Source organism: Mauremys mutica, chromosome 2, assembly GCF_020497125.1.
Source record: "Mauremys mutica isolate MM-2020 ecotype Southern chromosome 2, ASM2049712v1, whole genome shotgun sequence".
In the NCBI taxonomy this organism is placed as follows: Eukaryota; Metazoa; Chordata; order Testudines; family Geoemydidae; genus Mauremys; species Mauremys mutica.
Window position 1 is genome coordinate 262,745,756 of NC_059073.1, and position 19,336 is coordinate 262,765,091.

General features: G+C 43.1%; 1 protein-coding gene across 8 annotated transcripts in view; it reads right to left on the minus strand.

Annotated features, from left to right (window-relative positions):
• ABI1 (abl interactor 1) overlaps nucleotides 1-5,860 on the minus strand; it is a 125,948-nt gene extending 120,088 nt beyond the window's left edge. For 2 of the 8 annotated variants that reach the window (XM_045007220.1, XM_045007216.1), the window contains exon 1: nucleotides 5,640-5,853. In XM_045007220.1, the coding sequence (XP_044863155.1) occupies nucleotides 5,640-5,756 (117 nt within the window). In that variant the 5' untranslated portion in view covers nucleotides 5,757-5,853. Of the gene's footprint in view, nucleotides 1-5,639 lie in introns of all 8 variants that reach the window. The other 6 variants (XM_045007221.1, XM_045007222.1, XM_045007219.1 and 3 more) reach the window with 6 other exon arrangements.
• Nucleotides 5,861-19,336: the final 13,476 nt, after the last annotated feature.

Consider the following 19,336-nt stretch of genomic DNA (forward strand, 5'->3'; position numbering starts at 1 on the left):
GAAATAACACATCCAAAAAGGCACATTTAAGCAATTCAGCACATACTTCCTCAAAGTCTCATGTTTATTATTTATGCAATTGACTTTCAAAAGCTAGAGAGTCCATTCACAAAAATAAAAAAGTGACCCCAGCATTAAAGAGCTCAGAATAATCATCATTTACAAGAATCACGTGGTATTTCAAGCCATTAGTTTAGAGGCTCTGAATGTGATCTTAAAATCACATTTGATTTAATTACTGGCTGCTCCCACAGCAGTCTAACAGAAAAGCACTGAAGTAAACAATGCAGCTGTCTGCACTTAACCAGACCATGAGATAAGTACTGTTCCACTGTCTTGACTTAAACTGTCAGTGTTTACAATCAGTATTATATAGACCGGGGTAGGCAACCTATGGCACGTGTGCCGAAGGCGGCACACAAGCTGATTTTCAGTGGCACTCACACTGCTGGGTCCTGGCCACCGGTCCGGAGGGCTCTGCATTTTAATTTAATTTTAAATGAAGCTTCTTAAACATTTTAAAACCTTATTTACTTTACATACAATAGTTTAGTTATATATTATAGACTTCTAGAAAGAGACCTTTTAAAAATGTTAAAATGTATTACTGGCACGCAAAACCTTAAATTAGAGTGAATAAATGAAGACTCAGCACACCATTTCTGAAAGGTTGCCGACCCGTTATAGACCTATTACAGAAGGAAACTCACTACATTAGTTCTTGTACTGCAATGAAGTGCAGCAACTCAAAGGAAGATGTCAACACAACATTGAAGACCACAGCTTCCTATATCATTTCTATTTTTCATCGCCACACCCAATAAGCAAGTTATTGCAGATATGTTCACTAAAGCTAAGCAATAAAGCCCAGTCAGACTAGAAGCAGAGAGACATGTATGGTAAGTTAGTATTTCTAATTGAGGAGCTAGACAGTACTTTTAACTCTGAGTACTTTTTAACTCTGTTATTTCTATATTGTGTTGCCAAAGAAGGATTTCACCACAATCACAATCCCCAAATTGCTACATAACCACCACAAGTATTAGCACAGTTTAATTGCAGTCATGATGGATTATGGGAAAGGAAACAATCAAAAACTGAGGCTTGTCTTTTAATTTATGCCTTCACTGCAAAAAAAGTGCGTTCTTAACTCAGGTTAGCTAACTCAGATTCAAACAGTACCGAAGACATGGCAACAATGTTTAACTCTGATTAGCAGCCAAATTAAATCCTATAGGGGATCCTGGAGTTGAACTCAAGTTGCTAACCCTAGTTGCTGTAAACACCTTTTTTTGAAGGGGAGAGGGTTATTGTTGGGTTTTGGTTGGGTATTTTTTGGGGGGAAGGGGTACACAATGAAGGCAAACCCTTTAGGGTTGCCAGGCGTCTGGTCAAAAAGGGACTCTGGCAGTGCCAGTCAGCACCACTGACTGGGCCATTAAAAGTCTGGTCAGCGGGGCTAAGGCAGGTTCCCTGCCTGCCCTGGCTCTGCATGGCTCCCAGAAGCAGTGGCATCTCCTTGTGGCCCCTAAGCATAGGGAGTCTCTGTGGACTGCCCCCACCCAGAGTGCCAACTCTGCAGCTCCCATTGGTCAGGAACCATGGCCAATGGAAACTGGGGGCCATGACTCCACCTAGGAGCCAGAGGGACGTATCATCCACTTCCGGGAACCGCCTGAGGTAATCGCTGCCCAAAGCCTGCATCCCCCCCCACACATACCAAAACTCTTTCCCCTCCCCACCCCGAGCCCACACTCCCTCATGCACTCCAAACCCCTCAGCCCCAACCCAGAGCCCCCTCCTATACCCCAAACCCCTCATCCCCAGGGCCCACACCCCCAGTTGGCACCCACATCCCCTCCTGCATCCCAACCCCCTGCCTCAGCCCAGAGAACCCTCTCACACCCTGAACCCCTCAGTCCCAGCCTGGAGCCCCCTCTTGCACCCCAAACTCCTCATCCCCAGCCCCACCCCAGAGCCTGCACCCCTAGATGGAGCCCTCATTCCTCCCGCACCCCATCCCAGCCTGGCAAAAGCGAGTGAGGGAATGAAGGGAGTAGGGGGTGAGCCCTCAGAGAAGGGGCAGGATGGGGTGTTTGGTTTTCTGCAATTAGAAAATTGGCAACCTTCGCTTGGGACTTACCAAAGAGTGCCAAATCCCTCTCCCTCATTCATATCATACAGCACATCATTGTAAAGTGCAGCAACTTGGGGTACGCAAGACAAAGCCTTCTGAAAGGAGTACAGTACTCTGGAAATTTGAGAACCGTGGTTCTAGATCAGATACTAGATTTCTAGCTGTTTCCAAATCACTAACACCTCTAAGCATAACCAGAAGCTTAAGATACATTTTAAATCTAGTTACAAATTAAAACCAGTAAAGTAACAGTTATTTATATATTGTTTCCTACTAATCAAATCTTTAAACCCCACCGCCAAACATCTATAATAAAAGGTAGTTGATTCTACTTCTACATTCAGTGTCTTTTCCCTTTTCTCTCCCCAACAGTCACCACACTAAAATTTCCTTTTAGTATTTTGAATCTTCTCCTAACCTCATTGGCTCCTTTCAGTGCCGTCTCACAGCATTCTTCTTCCTTCCTTCCTATCAGATAACCAGCATATACACGGCCTGGTGGACTAGATACATTACTCTCTTGATTTCTGCTTTGTTGTTGTTTGTTTCACTGCACATGGTAGCCAGTAGCGATTTCTCAGTTCCTTATAGCATTGACATCCAAAGATTAGCATCAGCTGTTGAGGGCAAAGTAGGAAGGAGAGAAAGGGAGGGGACTAGAAATTAAGCCTAATTGTTCCAGACTTAAATATACAGGCATTTTTAATACATATACAATTTCAAAGACTTTTCAGAGGGGAAAAAAAAAAAATCAGTAATCTTATAAAAAGTTACATTCTTGCCACAGCAAAGGAACAATGCAAGATATCAAATTGAGAACCTCCATCAAAAAAGTGTTTGCAACAATATTTGTGCACTTTGGTCTAAAGGGCTGTCAGACATACTGTACAAACACCTTCTGCACTAAGCAACACAATGTTGTTCTCAAAAAAATTGAGATTTCTAATAGAACCATGACTACTGGTATCTCTAAGAGCCTGGTTTGAGTCAGTTAAACATACTTCAAAAATGAGATGCTTTATAATTTGGCTTTATGTGTGTTTTAAACACTGTACTTAATGTATAGTTCTCATCTTGATCTGCTCTGTCTTTTCCTGGCGATATCTAGGGCAGTTGGGAGCAATACCTATCTAGTTCTAAAAATACTGTTTGTATTAAGTACCATTGAATTGACAAACACCATGTTTTGTTTTGATAGCTCCCCATTCTCACAACCCTACACCACCTTGTGTGTCACATCCTCTAATCCTGTGGCAGCCCCTCCTTCCTCCCCCCCATTGACACTACTGTTCCAGGAGACTGATTGTAATCATATCTACACTACTCCAACTGTAGAACAGATGGCTTTACACAACTACTGGAAAACTATTTGCACTAAAAATCAGATGAGCATCATCTCATTTACCACTTTTAATGAATTGGGCTAAACCTACACAGAATACAAACAAATTATGTAATCCACAAAACTATGACTAAACTCCTGTTTATTCAGCTTAGTATATACTGCTTCCTTCCGACAGAGATATACACAGCTGTATGCGGACAAACTAACATATACTGATTCTGTATACAGTCGACCTTGATTCTTAAGGTGACTCTTGGTCAGATGGATTTCAAATGACTGATGAGGACATGTCTCAAGTTAGTTTTTAAAAAAAAGTGATGTTTAAGACTATTTGAAAGCAACATGTAATGCCAGAAGGATTCTCCACAACTCTCCTGAAATATTTTAAAAAAAAGTCAACAGGTCAAAACATGTGCTGAAATTACCACACTAGTGTTTGTCATATTTCCCATGAGTAAACCCAAACGTAACCTCGCCTCTTTGAAGCATTTATATAACCAGCTTTCTTTGGGTGGAGCAAGTAACTGAAGAATAAAAACATCTTATCGCCTCAGATTGTGAAAAGGATCTAAATCCTTCCCAAAACACACTGATTTGCTACCTCAATTTTCATTCGAATATCAACATATTACATTTTGAAAAAAAGAGTAATTTTGCAAAGGGACATTGAGGGGATATTTAAAGTTTGGTAAAACCACCAAATTACTGTTTCACTTGCACAGATAAAACAGTGTGCCAGTTTCAGACAAATGCTAAATATTAAGACATTAAAAACTACATTAACTATAGGTTACACCTAGTCCTAGCCATTGGTATATTACAGTCAATAGGTTTATTTACATTATAAAGGAGGAGTCATAAAATTAGAATGCATAATTTTTAATGCTCTTTTCTTAAGTAAGTTTGTTCATGAACTATATTGGGCATCTGGGAAGAGCTCTGTGTCTACTTCAATCCAGGTGTATGCACACAATTATATTCAGATTTATACAGATTACTACTATGAAAATACTTTTAAAGGCCAAAATAAAAATGTACTTAAAGTAACCACACACACAAAAGAGTTAAAAAAAGAGGTTAGGAAACACTGAACAAGCTGGAGAAGAATTCTCCTAATTAATTGAAAGATACAAGACAAGTGAATCAGGTTGTATCTTGCAGCAAGAGACACCCGGTTTAAAAATATTCCTATAGGATGTTTGAATTATGAAGCAAGCAGCCCTGCCCTCTCAGAAGGAGAAACTGCCATGCTGAAATACCATATCATGCTTTCACATTACTGTCTATACACATGCAAACTGCTAATTTTAACAATTCAGGATCGCCAGTGCAGCATGCCAGGAATGTAATTCATTTACTCTTAGTGAGAATTAAATGCCAAATATTAAATAAACAATTTCTACTTGGATTGTTATATGTTGGGGGGGGGGGAAATTATCCCTCCTCCCACAACATACAAACATAAATCTGCATTTGTCAATTGTATTTCAACACTACCCAGAATTCAGCATTTGCCAACCTCGCTCTTAAATCCTTTCTGAAATTCACCTCTTTACACACCTAACAGGGACGGAAAATACACCCCGAAAAAGTAAAGAAAAGGTGATGCCTAGGTCTCTATTTCAAGTGACCTACGAAGCCAGCACGTCAGGGATTTTTTTTTTAAATGGTTGGTTTGATTCTTTAAGATATCACTAGCAGCTACAAAGCCAAACTGCAAAGGGGTGGGGGGGGGGAGAAGAGGAGGGTTGAGGAATTCGGTCTGAAACAGGCACACAGGCAGATTTACAAGCCCTCCATAAGAGGCATGTACCATCTACCCTCTCCCCCACCCCGGGAAGATCTGGGCGCTGTGAGTCACAATAAATAAATAAAAAAGACACACACCCTGTGTGCTGAACTGACAGAATAGTCACCCCCCTTCCCAGACACAGGCAGGGGTGGGGGGGATCTGGCTAGAAAGTTGAAAGGCAAAGGGGAGGGAGGAGGTATCAGGGCGGCTCAGCAGAGGCGGCTGCCGCTACCGCCGGGCGATACAGCGTCTCGGAGGCTCCCCCGGCTGTTGCAACATTCGCTGCCCACTTCCTGCAGCCGCCAGCAGCGCCTCCCGTCTCGCCCTGCCGCCAGGCGCCCGGCGCGGCACGGCGCGGCGCTCACCTGGATGTAGTTGTTCTCGCAGTAGTCGGCCACGCGGGTGAGGTTCTGGTAGCTCTCGAGCAGCGCCCGCTTGCCCGACGGGATTTCCTCCTCTAGCAGCATCTGCAGCTCTGCCATTTTCCACCCCTCCGCATCGCTTCCTCTTGCATTAAAGAGACAGCGGCGGCGGCAGCGAGCCCACACAGCCCGCCTGGTATTGTGGGATTCCTCCTCGCCTCGCTTTCGTCAGGCCGCCGTGCTTGCCCCACCCACCGCCGAAATGCCCGCCGCACTGCACGCTGGGAGTTGTAGTCTGCGCTGGGCCTCCCCCCCCCCGCGGCGATTGAGTTCCTGGACTGGGCATGCGCCAGGCGGAGCTGGGCGATGGAGGCTCGGGATGGTTCCCCCCCAAGGCCGGGCCGTGGCTGATAGACTGAGCCCTGTGGGCACTCACTAGGGTGACCAGATGGCCTGATTTTATAGGGACAGTCCTGATTTTTGGGTCTTTTTCTTATATAGGCTCCTATTACCCCCCCACACCCCCATCCTGATTTTTCATACTTGCTGTCTGGTCACCCTAGGATTTACACTCACACAGTTTCTCACCAGAGGGAGAGCTGCCAGCCCCGCTCATTTCCACCAGCTTCGGGCCTGGCTGGGCGCTGCAACAATGGGAAATGCAAACAGCAGTGAGCGAGCTCCTCAGTGTCTGGCCGAGATCCGCTCTGCATTACACCATGGGGAGAGGCAAAAGGGCCACTGCTGAGACTGACAATCAGATATTGAAACACCTTCTTCTCATCCACCCCTCCTTTATCCACCTCGCCTTCCGGCCTCACTAGATTAGACCTTTTTCAAGCAGACCTTTTTCAACAGCTGCTTTACTTTCACTTCATGCTGATTGCCCTCTCCGCTGCAGGGAACTTCAAACAGTTCAGAGGGCAGTTCAGTCTCAAGGCCCATTCAGAGCCATTGGCTTCTCTGTAGAAGCTGCCAGCAAGGATGACAATTAGTGACAATTGTGATAATAATAATACTCAGAATGAATATAGTGCTTTTCAGCAGTAGATCTGAAGGAACTGTACTGAAGTTGTGTAGGATGGAGCTAGTACTCTGTTGGATATTAAAGTACACTGAAACAGCAAACAAACAAAAAGAGTGCCTGACTAATAGTAATAACAATGAATAAAATCAGCATTCATATGGTTCTTTTTCTAAGTATCACTTAAAATATTAAACAGAGGTGAATATGTTATTTTTGCCCCTCTTTTAGCCCATGTGGATAGCCAATATTTGGGGCCTTGATGCTGAGATATCCCTCTTAGGAAGAGAAATTAATTGTATGAGTCAGGTATTTCTATGATGCAATCCTGTTTTCTTTCAAAGCCTTGTTTCCATGAATACAGTAGAAATAAACAACAAGCTGTTTCCTTGCTCAAAAATCCAAGTTGGACCTTTCAGCGAGTACCATGCCCAAAAGAAGCAGCATCACTCAGCTTTCTCGGGGCCACATTCAGTACTGCTTCTCTCACTTTCTGCAGGCTGTCTTTTGCATGTAGCAGCAACTAATCAATCCCTACCCCTGTATTTTACCACCAATATCAGGGAAACCCCTTAGATGTCACAGCTCAGCTGATCAGCCTTGCAATGCAGTCTGTTGCCTGGGATGGTGGCTTCCTGTTGTTTCCAGCCATCACTATAAAAGGGGCACTTAATCACTCCTTCAGCTTGAAAGAAAATAGATTACCAAATCCATCAGCTTTAACAAAGCTTGATATTGTCTACAGATCAAGGCTGTTTGATGGCAGCCATTAACACTTTTCAGCATAATACTATTGTTGCTCCTTTTTCTGATATCAGTGTCCTGTTCTGACATAGTGTTGCCTTTGTGCCAAAAGTTAGCAGATATCTGGGGACTTGCAGGTTGACTTTACAAATGTAAGAGAAATCCATGATGTGAGGTCTGGATATATTTAGATTAGAGTGTATGAGTGAAATGAGGTAGTTAAAGAGTAGGCAGGGCAATCACAGCTTCTAGGAATCCTAGCCCAACACCAATGCCCAGCTGATTCTGAGGGAACAACCTGTGCCTCAAGAATGTACGTTAGTCAGAGCTCATGGCAAAAAGCTTCACAACAGTTTCCTCTCTCCCCAATCTGCCTCTATGCAGAAAAAAACCTTGCATGACCCAACACTACCAACAACACAGCACGTCTTTACAAGAATCAAAACTTGCTTGCATACTAAGAAAAATAACGCAGAAGATGTTTATAGGACCACCTGGCTGCACCTGTGTGACAGAGTGCTAGAGGCTAAAGAGCAAGCCAGCCCTCTTTGTCACTTAGATGCCACTTAATTCCCCAGAGAAAGCGGAGAGAGGTAATTAGATAGGCTGGCCAGCTGGGTGGGATAAGGAACCAATTAGCTCATCAGCCCAAGTCTGCTAAAGAGACACAGGAAGGATGTGGTAGAGGGCTAGTTGAGCTATGTCACATAGAAGCCTCAGGAAGGCAGCTCTTCCCCTCAGGTCCAGAGGATAGGGCCAAAAGCACTATAGATATTGTAAATAGACTGTTGCATAGGGAGTGTTGTGGTAGTGGTGGAGGGAACTTTAAATGAGTGAGTGCTGTGAATGCACAACCACCGGAGTCTGCACAGTTTCTGCAAGGAAGACAGGAGTGAAGGCCCAACCTGCCATGACACTATTTTAGTCCCATTTGTAGACAGGGAAAACAAGGGCAAGTGATTCACTCAAGATCACAAAGCAAGCCAGCAGCAGAGCTGAGGAGACAGAACATCTCTCCTGATCCAGGGGTCAGACTGGAAGAGAATAGATAGTGGTATCTTCAGGCTCTACCCACAAAATAAATTCTGTCCTTGTGAGGTGTCTAAATGAGATTGTTCTCACAGTAGATTTTTGTAGCTGTTTAAAACATGTTGATGCATTTCTCTGAGCTCCATCTGGCTTCTCGGTGTTGATTCCCCCTCAGTGGGGGTTGAAGACTCCCACAAGCTCATCCTTGGGCTTGGCTCATTTTTCATTGGGGGGGGGGAATAAGTGGTGCTATAGTCCAAACAGCACCTGCTTGTGGCACCAAAATGAGATTTTACCCCCAGTAATTTGTCCCGATCTGTGACCTTCTGTCTCCTTTCTTAGGACTTGCCAACAGTGGAAAGCTTTACTAGTTATACAGGTGTAGTTACACTGGTATAACCGCCCCGCCCCCAATGTAAACACACTGATTCTGGTATAAGAATGAGTTTTGGTGGTTAGTTTAAAACCCTTCCAAAATAACAAAAGTTTAAATTGAAAAAAAAATGGGACTCATACAAGAATAAAGAACAGGAGTACTTGTGGCACCTTAGAGACTTACAAATTTATTTGAGCATAAGCTTTCGTGGGCTATAGCCCACTTAATTGGATGCATAAACTGGAACATACAGCAAGAAGATATTTATACATACAGAGAACATGAAAAGGTGGAAGTAGCCATACCAACTGTAAGAGGCCAATCAACTGAGATGAGCCATCATCAGCAGGAGAAAAAAACTTTTGACGTGATAATCGAGATGATCCATAGAAGGTGTGAGGATACTTAACATGAGGAAATAGATTCAATTAGTGTAATGGCCCAACCATTACCAGTCTCTGTTCAAACCTAAGTTAATTGTATCTAATTTGCATATTAATTCAAGTTCAGCAGTCTTAGAGACTGTAGCCCACGAAAGCTTATGCTCAAATAAATTTGTTAGTCTCTAAGGTGCCACAAGTACTCGTGTTCTTTTTGCGGATACAGATTAACTCTGATACAAGAATAAAAGTGTCTGCCTATAAGGTTATACCAGCAATGCTATATTTGTTTACATTCAGATTTTAGGTTATACCAAAAAAATCTTTCCTGGACCACACCTTACAGGAGGAATTAAATAGTTAACAATATTGATACTTCAGTTATCAGTGGGCCTCTGAGTTAGAAATCACACTGAGATGAATGGGGCAGTTGATATCTTTTAGTATTCACTAAGTATTCACACAGGCATCTCTGCATTGGCTTACATTCAATTCATATTTTTAGGTTGTCTTCACAACTATAATAACTAGAGACTTCATTAATGAAAGCTGAGATTCCAGAGAACAGGAGTATCTTCAGAGAGGTGCCCATACATTCTACCACTGTTTGCTCACTGTTTCCGAGCTCTGCCTGACTTGGAATCCAGTGCCCTGTCCACTGCACAACACTTGACACTCACATTGCTTGTTGCTAGGCAACAGGAGTGCTTTGCAATGGCAGACCAAGCATACTCAAGCCAGTCATTGCTAGGCAGCCTGAGCTGCTGGAGAGCACAAAAATAATAAAACATAAAATTGCTGACTTCAGAACGCACAAAATAAAAGGCACAAAAATAAACAGTTCTCCAGTATTTTATTCTGATTTGACCTTTCTCCCCTAACATATTTACCCTCTTTCTATCCCAGTCCTTTTTTCACACTTGCCTTGCTTCTCTCCTTCCCTCCTCCATGCTAGTCTTGTCTTTTATCCCATTTCTTCACTCCCCAACAAATGTCCATCAATTTTCTCCCTTCTCCAATATCATAGAATCCTAGAATATCATGGCTGGAAGGGACCTTAGGAGGTCATCCAGTCCAACCCCTGCTCAAACAGGACCAATCCCCAACTAAATCCACAGTAATCTGTCCCTCCCATTCTCTGTCCTCTCAAATTCTCCCATTCTCTACTCCACTGTATTTCCTGCTCCCCATGCCCATTATTCTCCTTTCTGTTCTTGCCTCCCCCTGTCCTTTCATCTTTCCTCACTGCCTCACACAATTAGGTACTCTCCCCCCAAGTGGCTTTTGCCCCTTCATTTTCCATCTTATCACTGAGATCTTTCCCCACTCCCACCTCATCCAGCTCCTGGCCTTACCTCCCTCCATACTTACCCTTCCTCTTTGTTTTTCTCCTCCTATCACTCCAGATGTCTCCAGTGAAAAGGTAGATTCCCCTCCTAAGTTTCCTCATAATGTCACTTTAAAAGGCTGCAAAAAGAACAGGAGTAATTGTGGCTGAAGTCCTCCAATGGGTCAAGTCAGTGCAGTCTGCAGTATTTGAGAAAACCAAGAGATGGCTTGTCATGTGGGGAGAAAAAAGGAGCCAGGCCTCTGCAGAGTCAACCACATAAGGCAGCCTGCTACTTCTTCCTATTCAGCTTCTAATCAGGATGAGAAGAGTGTTTGTGTGGTGAAAGGGTGAGCTGGTCAGTCTCACATGACAGTGGTAAATTGCCAGAACTGAGGTTGAACAATATTGTAATGGAAACATTGGGATATTTTAAAGCAGTCACTTAAAGCAGAGTGGTTGCCTTCTAGCAATGATCCTTATTAACACGTTTCACAGGTAGCTTTAATACTAAGGCCCAGTCTACACTACGAGTTTATCTCGAATTTAGCAATGTTAAACCGAATAAACCCTGCACCCGTCCACACAACGAAGCCCTTTACTTCGATATAAAGGGCTCTTAATATCGATATCTGTACTCCTCCTCGATGAGGGGAGTAGCGCTGAAATCGGTATTGCCATTTCAAATTAGTGTTAGTGCGGACGCAATTCAATGGTATTGGCCTCCGGGAGCTATCCCACAGTGCACCATTGTGACTGCTCTGGACAGCAATCTAAACTCGGATGCACTGGCCAGGTAGACAGGAAAAGCCCCGCAAACTTTTGAATTTAATTCCCTGTTTGCCCATCATGGAGAGCTAATCCGCACAGGTGACCATGCAGTCCCAGAATGAAAAAAGAGCTCCAGCATGGACCGTATGGGAGATACTGAATCTGAACTTTGTATGGGGAGATGAATCTGTTCTATCAGAACTCTGTTCCAATAGACGACAGGGCCGGCTTTAGGCCTATTCCACCAATTCCCCTGAATCGAGCCCCGCGCCTAAGAGGGCCCCGCGCTCAGTGAGAATCCCTTCCCTGGCTAGAGGCACCTTTTTAATTTTTACTCACCTGGCGGCACTTCGGGTCTTCAGCGGCACTTCGGCGGCGGGTCCTTCAGTGCCGTTGAAGACCTGGAGCAAGTGAAGGACCCACTGCCGAAGTGCCGCCGAAGACTCGGAGCACCGCCCGGTGAGTACAAGCCCCATGTGTTTTTTTACACGTCAAAACTGTTCGAATTGGGCCCCGCACTTCCTAAAGCTGGCCCTGATAGACGAAATGCCAAAACATTTGAAAAAATCTCCAATGCCATGATGGACAGAGGCCACAACAGGGATTCAACACAGTGCTGCGTGAAACTTAAGGAGCTGAGACAAGCATACCAGAAAGCCTAAAAATCAAATGGATGCTCACGGAGGGAGGGGCGACTGATGACTGTAGCTATCCCACAGTTCTCACACTCTCTGAAAACCATTTGAATTCTGGGCTGAGCTCACAAAGCCTGAAGGGTCAAAAACATTGTCGTGGGTGGTTCAGGGTATATGTCGTCAGCCCCCCACCCCCCGTGAAAGCAAAGGGAAAAAAATAGTTTCTCGCCTTCTTTCAATGTCACCGTATGTCTACAGGATGCTGCTGGCAGATGCAGTGCTGCAGCGCTACACAGCAGCATCCTCTTCCCTTCCCTTCCCGATGGCAGACGGTACAGTAGGACGGGTATCCATCATCATCGTCCCGTGAGTGCTCCTGGCTGGCCTCGGTGAGGTCAGCTGGGGGCGCCTGGGCAAAAATGGGAATGACTCCAGGTCATTCTCTTCTTTAAGTTTTGTCTAATGGAGATTCAGTCCTGCCTGGAATATCATGGCAGCTGGAGGCTTCTGCCTCAGGCTGCTCTCCCAGTCGGCAGCACCGCGTGGTCGTGCCTACCCCTTGCTACCAAGGCTCACAATCAGATACTTAGACCTCTACACTTTGCTGCAAATAAAAAAAATGAAGCTGCCATTTAGAACTACCCCTCAACATACATATCCTGGGACATTTTGTATTTTACCAGTGTCAACCAAAGGCCCACACACAAATGGAGATTCAGTCCTGCCTGTGCTTCTATCCTAGTGCTTGTCACAGATTCCCATTTTCAGCTATAGGCTGAGTAAGTGCAAAATGGTGGTTCACTTTACTTTGCTGTAAGCCAACCGCCCTCCCCTCCCCACTTTGATCTCTGCTTGCAGAGGCAATAAAGTCAGTGTTGTTTCTTATAAATGCATTCTTTATTACTTCATCACACAAATGGGGGGATAACTGCCACGGTAGCCCAGAAGGGGGGGGGGGGGGATGAGGGAAGCAATGGGTGGGGTTGTTGCAGATGCACCCCCTAGAATGGCATGCAGCTCATCATTTCTGCGGGATGTCTGGGGCTCTGACCCGGAGAGGTCGTTTGCCTCTCTGGTTCTTTCGTAGGCTTGCCTGATATTCTAGGCAGGACTGACTCTCCATTAGACAAAACTTAAAGAAGAGAATGACCTGGGGAGTCATTCCCATTTTTGTCCATGCGCCCCCAAGCGACCTCACCGAGGCCAGCCAGGAGCACCCATGACAGCAGCAGACGGTACAGTATGACTGGTAACCATCTTTGTCAACTTGCAAAGCAGCAGACAGTACAGTAGAGTTGGCAACCGTCTTTGCTAACTTGCAAAGGCAAGGGAATGCTGCTGTGTAGCACTGCTGTACGGCGTCTGTTAGCAACATCCAGTAGACATACGGTGACAGTGAAAAAAGGCTGAACAGGCACCATGGTTGCCAGGCTATGGTGTCTGCCCAGGCAATCCAGGGAAAAGGGCGCAAAATGATTGTCTGCCGTTGCTTTCACAGAGGGAGGATTGACTGACGACATTTACGCATAACCACCCGCAACAAATTTTTGGCCCCATCAGGCATTGGGATCTCAACCCAGAATTCCAATGGGCGGGGGAGACTGCGGGAACTATGGGATAGCTATGGGATAGCTACCCACAGTGCAATGCTCCAGAAGTCAACGCTAGCCTCAGTACATGGACGCACGCCGCTGAATTAATGTGCTTAGTGTGGCCGCGTGCACTCGACTTTATACAATCTGTTTCCAAAAATCGGTTTCTGTAAAATCGGAATAATCCCGTTGTGTAGACATACCCTAAGAGAATAAATCCAACTCCCAGGAATAAGCATTGACTAATGTATATAACCTTATGAGACATACTTACAGAATCAGGCAGGGTCATTAATTATAAGTTCCTTGTGTGTTCTTTCATGTTTGGTACAGCACCACAGAAGCTGTCAGAATTAAATAAACATATTACACAGTGTGATGCATTTGCAGCTCAAAACTGATATGGCCACTTTTGCTGCCATATTATATATTGTCGTTTGCTCTCCACCTTCACCCCAGCTCTCTCTCTCTCCATGACTGCTTTCCAAGTTTTCCCCTCCCACTAAATATCAGTGTTTTCAACAATCAGTGTTTCAGAAACTTGATCTTCATACAGCTTTGAGTAAGAAACAGTTTTGTTTAAAGATAAATAAGTATGTATTCAGGTATGTGCTGAGTAACAAGAGATGAAGCAATCTGCAAAGATCCTTTAAAATAATGTAAAATTTTTAAGGAATGTGTTAACGGTGGAGATATTTTAATTGTATATGAGAAAATGTAAACTTGAATAACACATCACTTTTTATATTTTTTCTACTTAAAAGATTGTTGGGCTGGGGTGTGGGGGGGAAAGGGGGGATGGCAGACCAGAATTTTCTAACAATCTTAAAGCACCTGTAATTCTGTACTGATTAACTGATGTGCCACTTTTGTGTTTAAATATATAGTATATTGAATTGTAGCTTTCCATCATAAAACAGAAAAGAAAAAATAAATAACATTAAATTACTGCAAAAGTATTGTGGTATTTTTCCCAGTAAAAGTTACATATTCAACAGTAATTCTGCAGTGTTAATAATAATTCTTGGCACAATATTGAGATGACATAGTAAGTCAGTGTAATATTTCACATTGTAGTATTTGTTCATTAACCAAAAATGCATTAGGTATATAGGGCCTGTGCCTACTCTCATTGAAACAGCAAATCTCCAATTGACTGCAATTGGAACAGGCATGAGTGTGATGGGTTCCCCCCGGGGTGCCACATGGAACTGAGGTACCACTGAGCTCCTCTGACCTACCAGCCTGAGCTCCCTTTACACTGCACCACTGTGATGGGTTCTTCACTGACTCCCCACCCAAAGAGACTCCTGGAAACATATGAGGAACAAAGACTGAACAGAGGGAAGTGCTGGACCCAGGCTAGAGGGATTTTTAGCCTGTGAATGGAACACATGAGGTTTCTAAGCTGTAAGCCACAGCAGCTTGACCCTTAAGAATTTGCAGCCTGCTTGTATCATCACTTAGGGTGAGGATCTGCTATTCATATCCAATCTCTTTAGTATGTTAAGATCAGTTTGTGTGTTTTGTTTATTTGCTAGGTAATCTGCTTTGATCTGTTTGCTATCTCTTATAATCACTTAAAATGTACCTTTTGTAGTTAATAAACTTGTTTTTGCTTTATCTAAAACCAGTATGTGTGGGAGTCATAACTCAGGGCAGAAAACTATTGTATATTCTTCTCCGCATTGAGGGAGGGGATGAATTTCATGAGCTTATGCTACACATTTCCCTGTGCAGTGCAAGATGGTATAATTTTGGGTTTACACTCCAGAGGGGGGGCTGTGCCCGAGTAGCTGGGAAGTTCCTTAGCTGGAGCCTTCCCAGGCAGAACTGATCACAGTGTCTGCATGTAACTGCAGCTGGGTGTGTCCCTACCTATATGTGTGCTGGTGAAAGTGCAGGCTGGACACAGCAGTACAATGTAAAGGGAGCCCAGGCTGGTGGGTCGGGGGGGGTCAGTGGTACCCCAGTTCCAGGTGGCACCCTGGGGGGAATCCATCACAATGAGCCTATAAGGTTCAATGTTGTGGGCCACAGAGTCTCCTCAGCTCTCACTGAAGACAACAGGTATGGGATCAAGTGCATAGTCTCCTCTCATTTGTGGATGTGGATCACTCCTACTAAACTAGAAAATAATTTCAACCAGACAGTTCAGGAAAAATAGAACATCATCCCCTCTCAAATTACCACTGACATCTTTATTTACACTGCCCAACCCCTTGTCCAAACTGAGGAATCTGCAGATGATGTGGGTACAAAGCCCTGATTGAGAAACTGGGGGGGATTTGCCACTGGGAACATTTAAAAAAAATATTCAGGCCATTTGGTACAATCCAACAGATTTCAAAGGCAGAAAATTTGCTATTCAGAAGCAAGAGTTTTTTATGCTTATTTTAATTTTTCGTGTTACTTTTTGTTGTAAATCAGGAATAATCTCTTTTGTGTCTGAGACTGATTACATCTCTCAGCTTTGGTTCAGATATTAATCAATCTCAGCAACCATTTATTGCTTCCTGTAGCAAAATGTAATAGAGATTATCCCTTAATTAACATTAATGGGAGTTACCTGTACTGAGAAGAGAATACACCCCGTGGGGAAAATGTCTTGGTTGTAAGGGCAGCTAATGCAAATTAGGACCTCCTCTGTGATATGTAGGCACAATCAATGGTGCATGCACAAGTTAGTGACAGACCCCTCCTGTTGGGTTCAACTTCTAGATGGCAGCTTCAGTTTTGAATGTTTAGATTTATCTGCTCATAACCATCAAGCTCATACAATATATTTTTATGGATAGTGTGTTCCTTTTCTATTTGTAAGTTAGTTGAGGGATGGATTTTTTTTAAACAAACTTTGGCACCCAGTGAAATACAAAACTATCTTATGTCAGAAAAATCCTTGTAACATGAAATTAAAATTATTACACATATGGAAATAGCTACTAGCTTTACATTTTCTTCTTTTTCTCAAAATAGCAAAATAAATTAGAATATACCTACCATTTCTTTTAGTAAGATAATGGAATTGACCGCACTCTACCTAGATAGACTGAAACTTTCACACTCCTGAAAATTCCTTTTGCTTATATAGCTGGAATCTGTCTAGGCTTAATACTACACCCATCACTGTAGTATCTGATCATATTCATTGCTGTGAGTAATCTTTGTTCATAAAGAAAGAAAATATTTGGTCATATCTTATATATTAGGAAAACCACAATCTTGACTGATTCATGGAATAAAATTAGGATGAAGTTTTATACAGTAGATATATTACAGAGAGGTCACTATATTATAGGTGTAGCTGATAGCACTGAATATAGTGAAGGTTGCCTGATACTTCCCATTATAAGACCCTGTTTTCAGTTGTTAATATCTTTGGGAAACTAACTCTGTGGGCTCAAATTTGTCATGCCATGTATCTGCCTCAGGCTGAATAAAGATTTATTTCCTAGTAAGAGTTCAGTATCCCTATGTTTGCTTGTCATATATAGCAAAGGAATAGTGAGGTTTACATACAGCATCTATCTTAAAGTTTTCATCCATAGGTAACTAAAGCGTCAATTAAATTAACTCTTAGTGTTATGCACAGCAATGACACATCTCCCTTGTTATGTGACCTTCCATTAGGATTTGTGCCTCAGGGATCCAGGGGAGGAGAGGAAGGATAGGGAGGGAGGCAAATTACATCAATCTGCAATACAATGTAATTTATTCTGCTGCTGCAGTTACAGCTGAAAGCCACCTGGTGGCTTGAAACAGCAATGTAGTTGTGAATGCTACTGTCCTCCCATGTGTGGATGGAATACTTCAGAACTACTCAAGTAATTAACAGTTCCTTTACTGGCTTAACCATTTGAACTGTTCCTTCAGCACACTGGGCAGAGGCCTGTGCTTTTTGGACCAGGATGTTATGAATTTTAGTCCCTGTTGCACATTTGTAAAAGTTAGCAGATGACTGCAGTAATAACCTATATATGTAGCCATAGAAGTTAGCACTGGAAAAGACCTAGTAGTAGATCATATAGTCAGGCTCCATTCCCTACCAATGCAGGATTTCTCCCCCCAGTACAGTTTCTAGACTTTTACCCATTATAGTTTTAAGAGTTCCTAATAATAAAGAGTTTGAGTTTCCAATATTCTGACTGGCAGATTATTTCACAACCTAACATAATGGTGCTGTTCTGAGAGGGTCATATTGGCATCTACATTTGAATGTATTTGCCTACAAATTTAGATTATAAAAGGATTTAGTATAACCAAATAGGAATATATTTATTTACAAGTGTCCAAAAATAACAGTGATGTGCTCATTCAGGAGTTGACAGCAACCTCAATACTTCACTTTTGATCCACTGTTAGGTCTTTTCTGCACAGGAGAGTTTTACCAGTTATACTGGTATAGTTAAACTGATATAAATTCCTGTCTATGTGGACACTTATTCCAATATGAGTGGCTTTTTGCAGTTTAGCTTGAAGCCCTTCCCAAGAGACATAAGCCAAATTAAAAAAGGCATTCTGATTGGAATGACTGTCCACATGTGGGGTTATATTGGTAAAACTATATCATTTAAAATTCATACCTGTAGCTTATGCCATATAACTTTCCCATGAAGGTAACCCTTATTCTGCCAAACCTTCAGAAAGTTGAGGATCATCAACTCCACATTTCTTCTGTGCTTGTGATCACCAATGCTTACATTCCTTCAGCCTTCTCAGGCAGCAAGTAGGAAAAGTTCTAGCTATATGAGCTTTTATGCATCTTTCAGCTAAATCAGGGTCAAAATGCTATATCCAGAACTCAAAGGAATTGTTCAGATTTGTAATACTCCCTGGAGGACTTTGAGTCCCCAAAATAGATTGTATTTTCTCCTCATCTGTGACACAAATATTAAAATAGTAACTTTTTAAAGTACATTATGCACTTATAGTTAATTCAAGGATGGACTTAATTCAAATTACTCATGCAGATTAAAAATATTTTGTACTCAACTATTTCAGAACATTATGCATGGAAAAGAAAAAGGAATGGAATCTACTTTATCCTAAAATGTTGCAACATCTATTGGTCAAGTTGGGCCATGTTAGGTAAACATTGAGATGTCAGGATTAGGATGAGAGAACTGAGGGAGATTATATGTATAATAACTATCTGTTGTCAGATGTCACCAGTATGGTGCTCTGCTCTGTCCAATGTTGAGAATAGTCAGCTGTGTGTGTGCGTGTGTGTTCTCCCTGTGTGCTGTCCCAGCTCTGTGCAGATAGCTGGCACAGCAGATCTTGAGCGAACCGCCCAATGACCACAGACTCCTATAAGGTACGAAGGCACCCGGCCAGATTTATTGCCAAACAAAACACAGTCTCTAGCTTCCCGGATCAGATGTCTACAGTTTTCCTAGTACATATTTGCTCCCTGACAATGGACCAGCTCAGTCAGTGGTGGGATTCACTGCCCCCTAGGCCAGACAAAGCCAACTCCTGAGGGGGGAATTTTTATACACAGGTACAAACAAGTTACACATCACTCCTGATGTATTGAGGTACAACCCCTCTACATGTTAGGGTGCCGCCTCTCACCTGGTATATGTTGGTTCAAACAAAACAACTCTATCCATCATATTATCCTTTTGACCCTGTCTTTGGGATGGGTCAGCATGTTCCTTGTTATCTGTGTGGAATATACTAGTATCAGAGTGTTCTTGGTACCATCCCGGCACATATTTATATCTCTAGTGTCCTGTACCTTTTAGGGATGTGTTTTTTTGCAACATCAGCCCTTTCCTTGCCAGACTCTGAGCAGGGCCTGCCTCTTGCTCACAGTT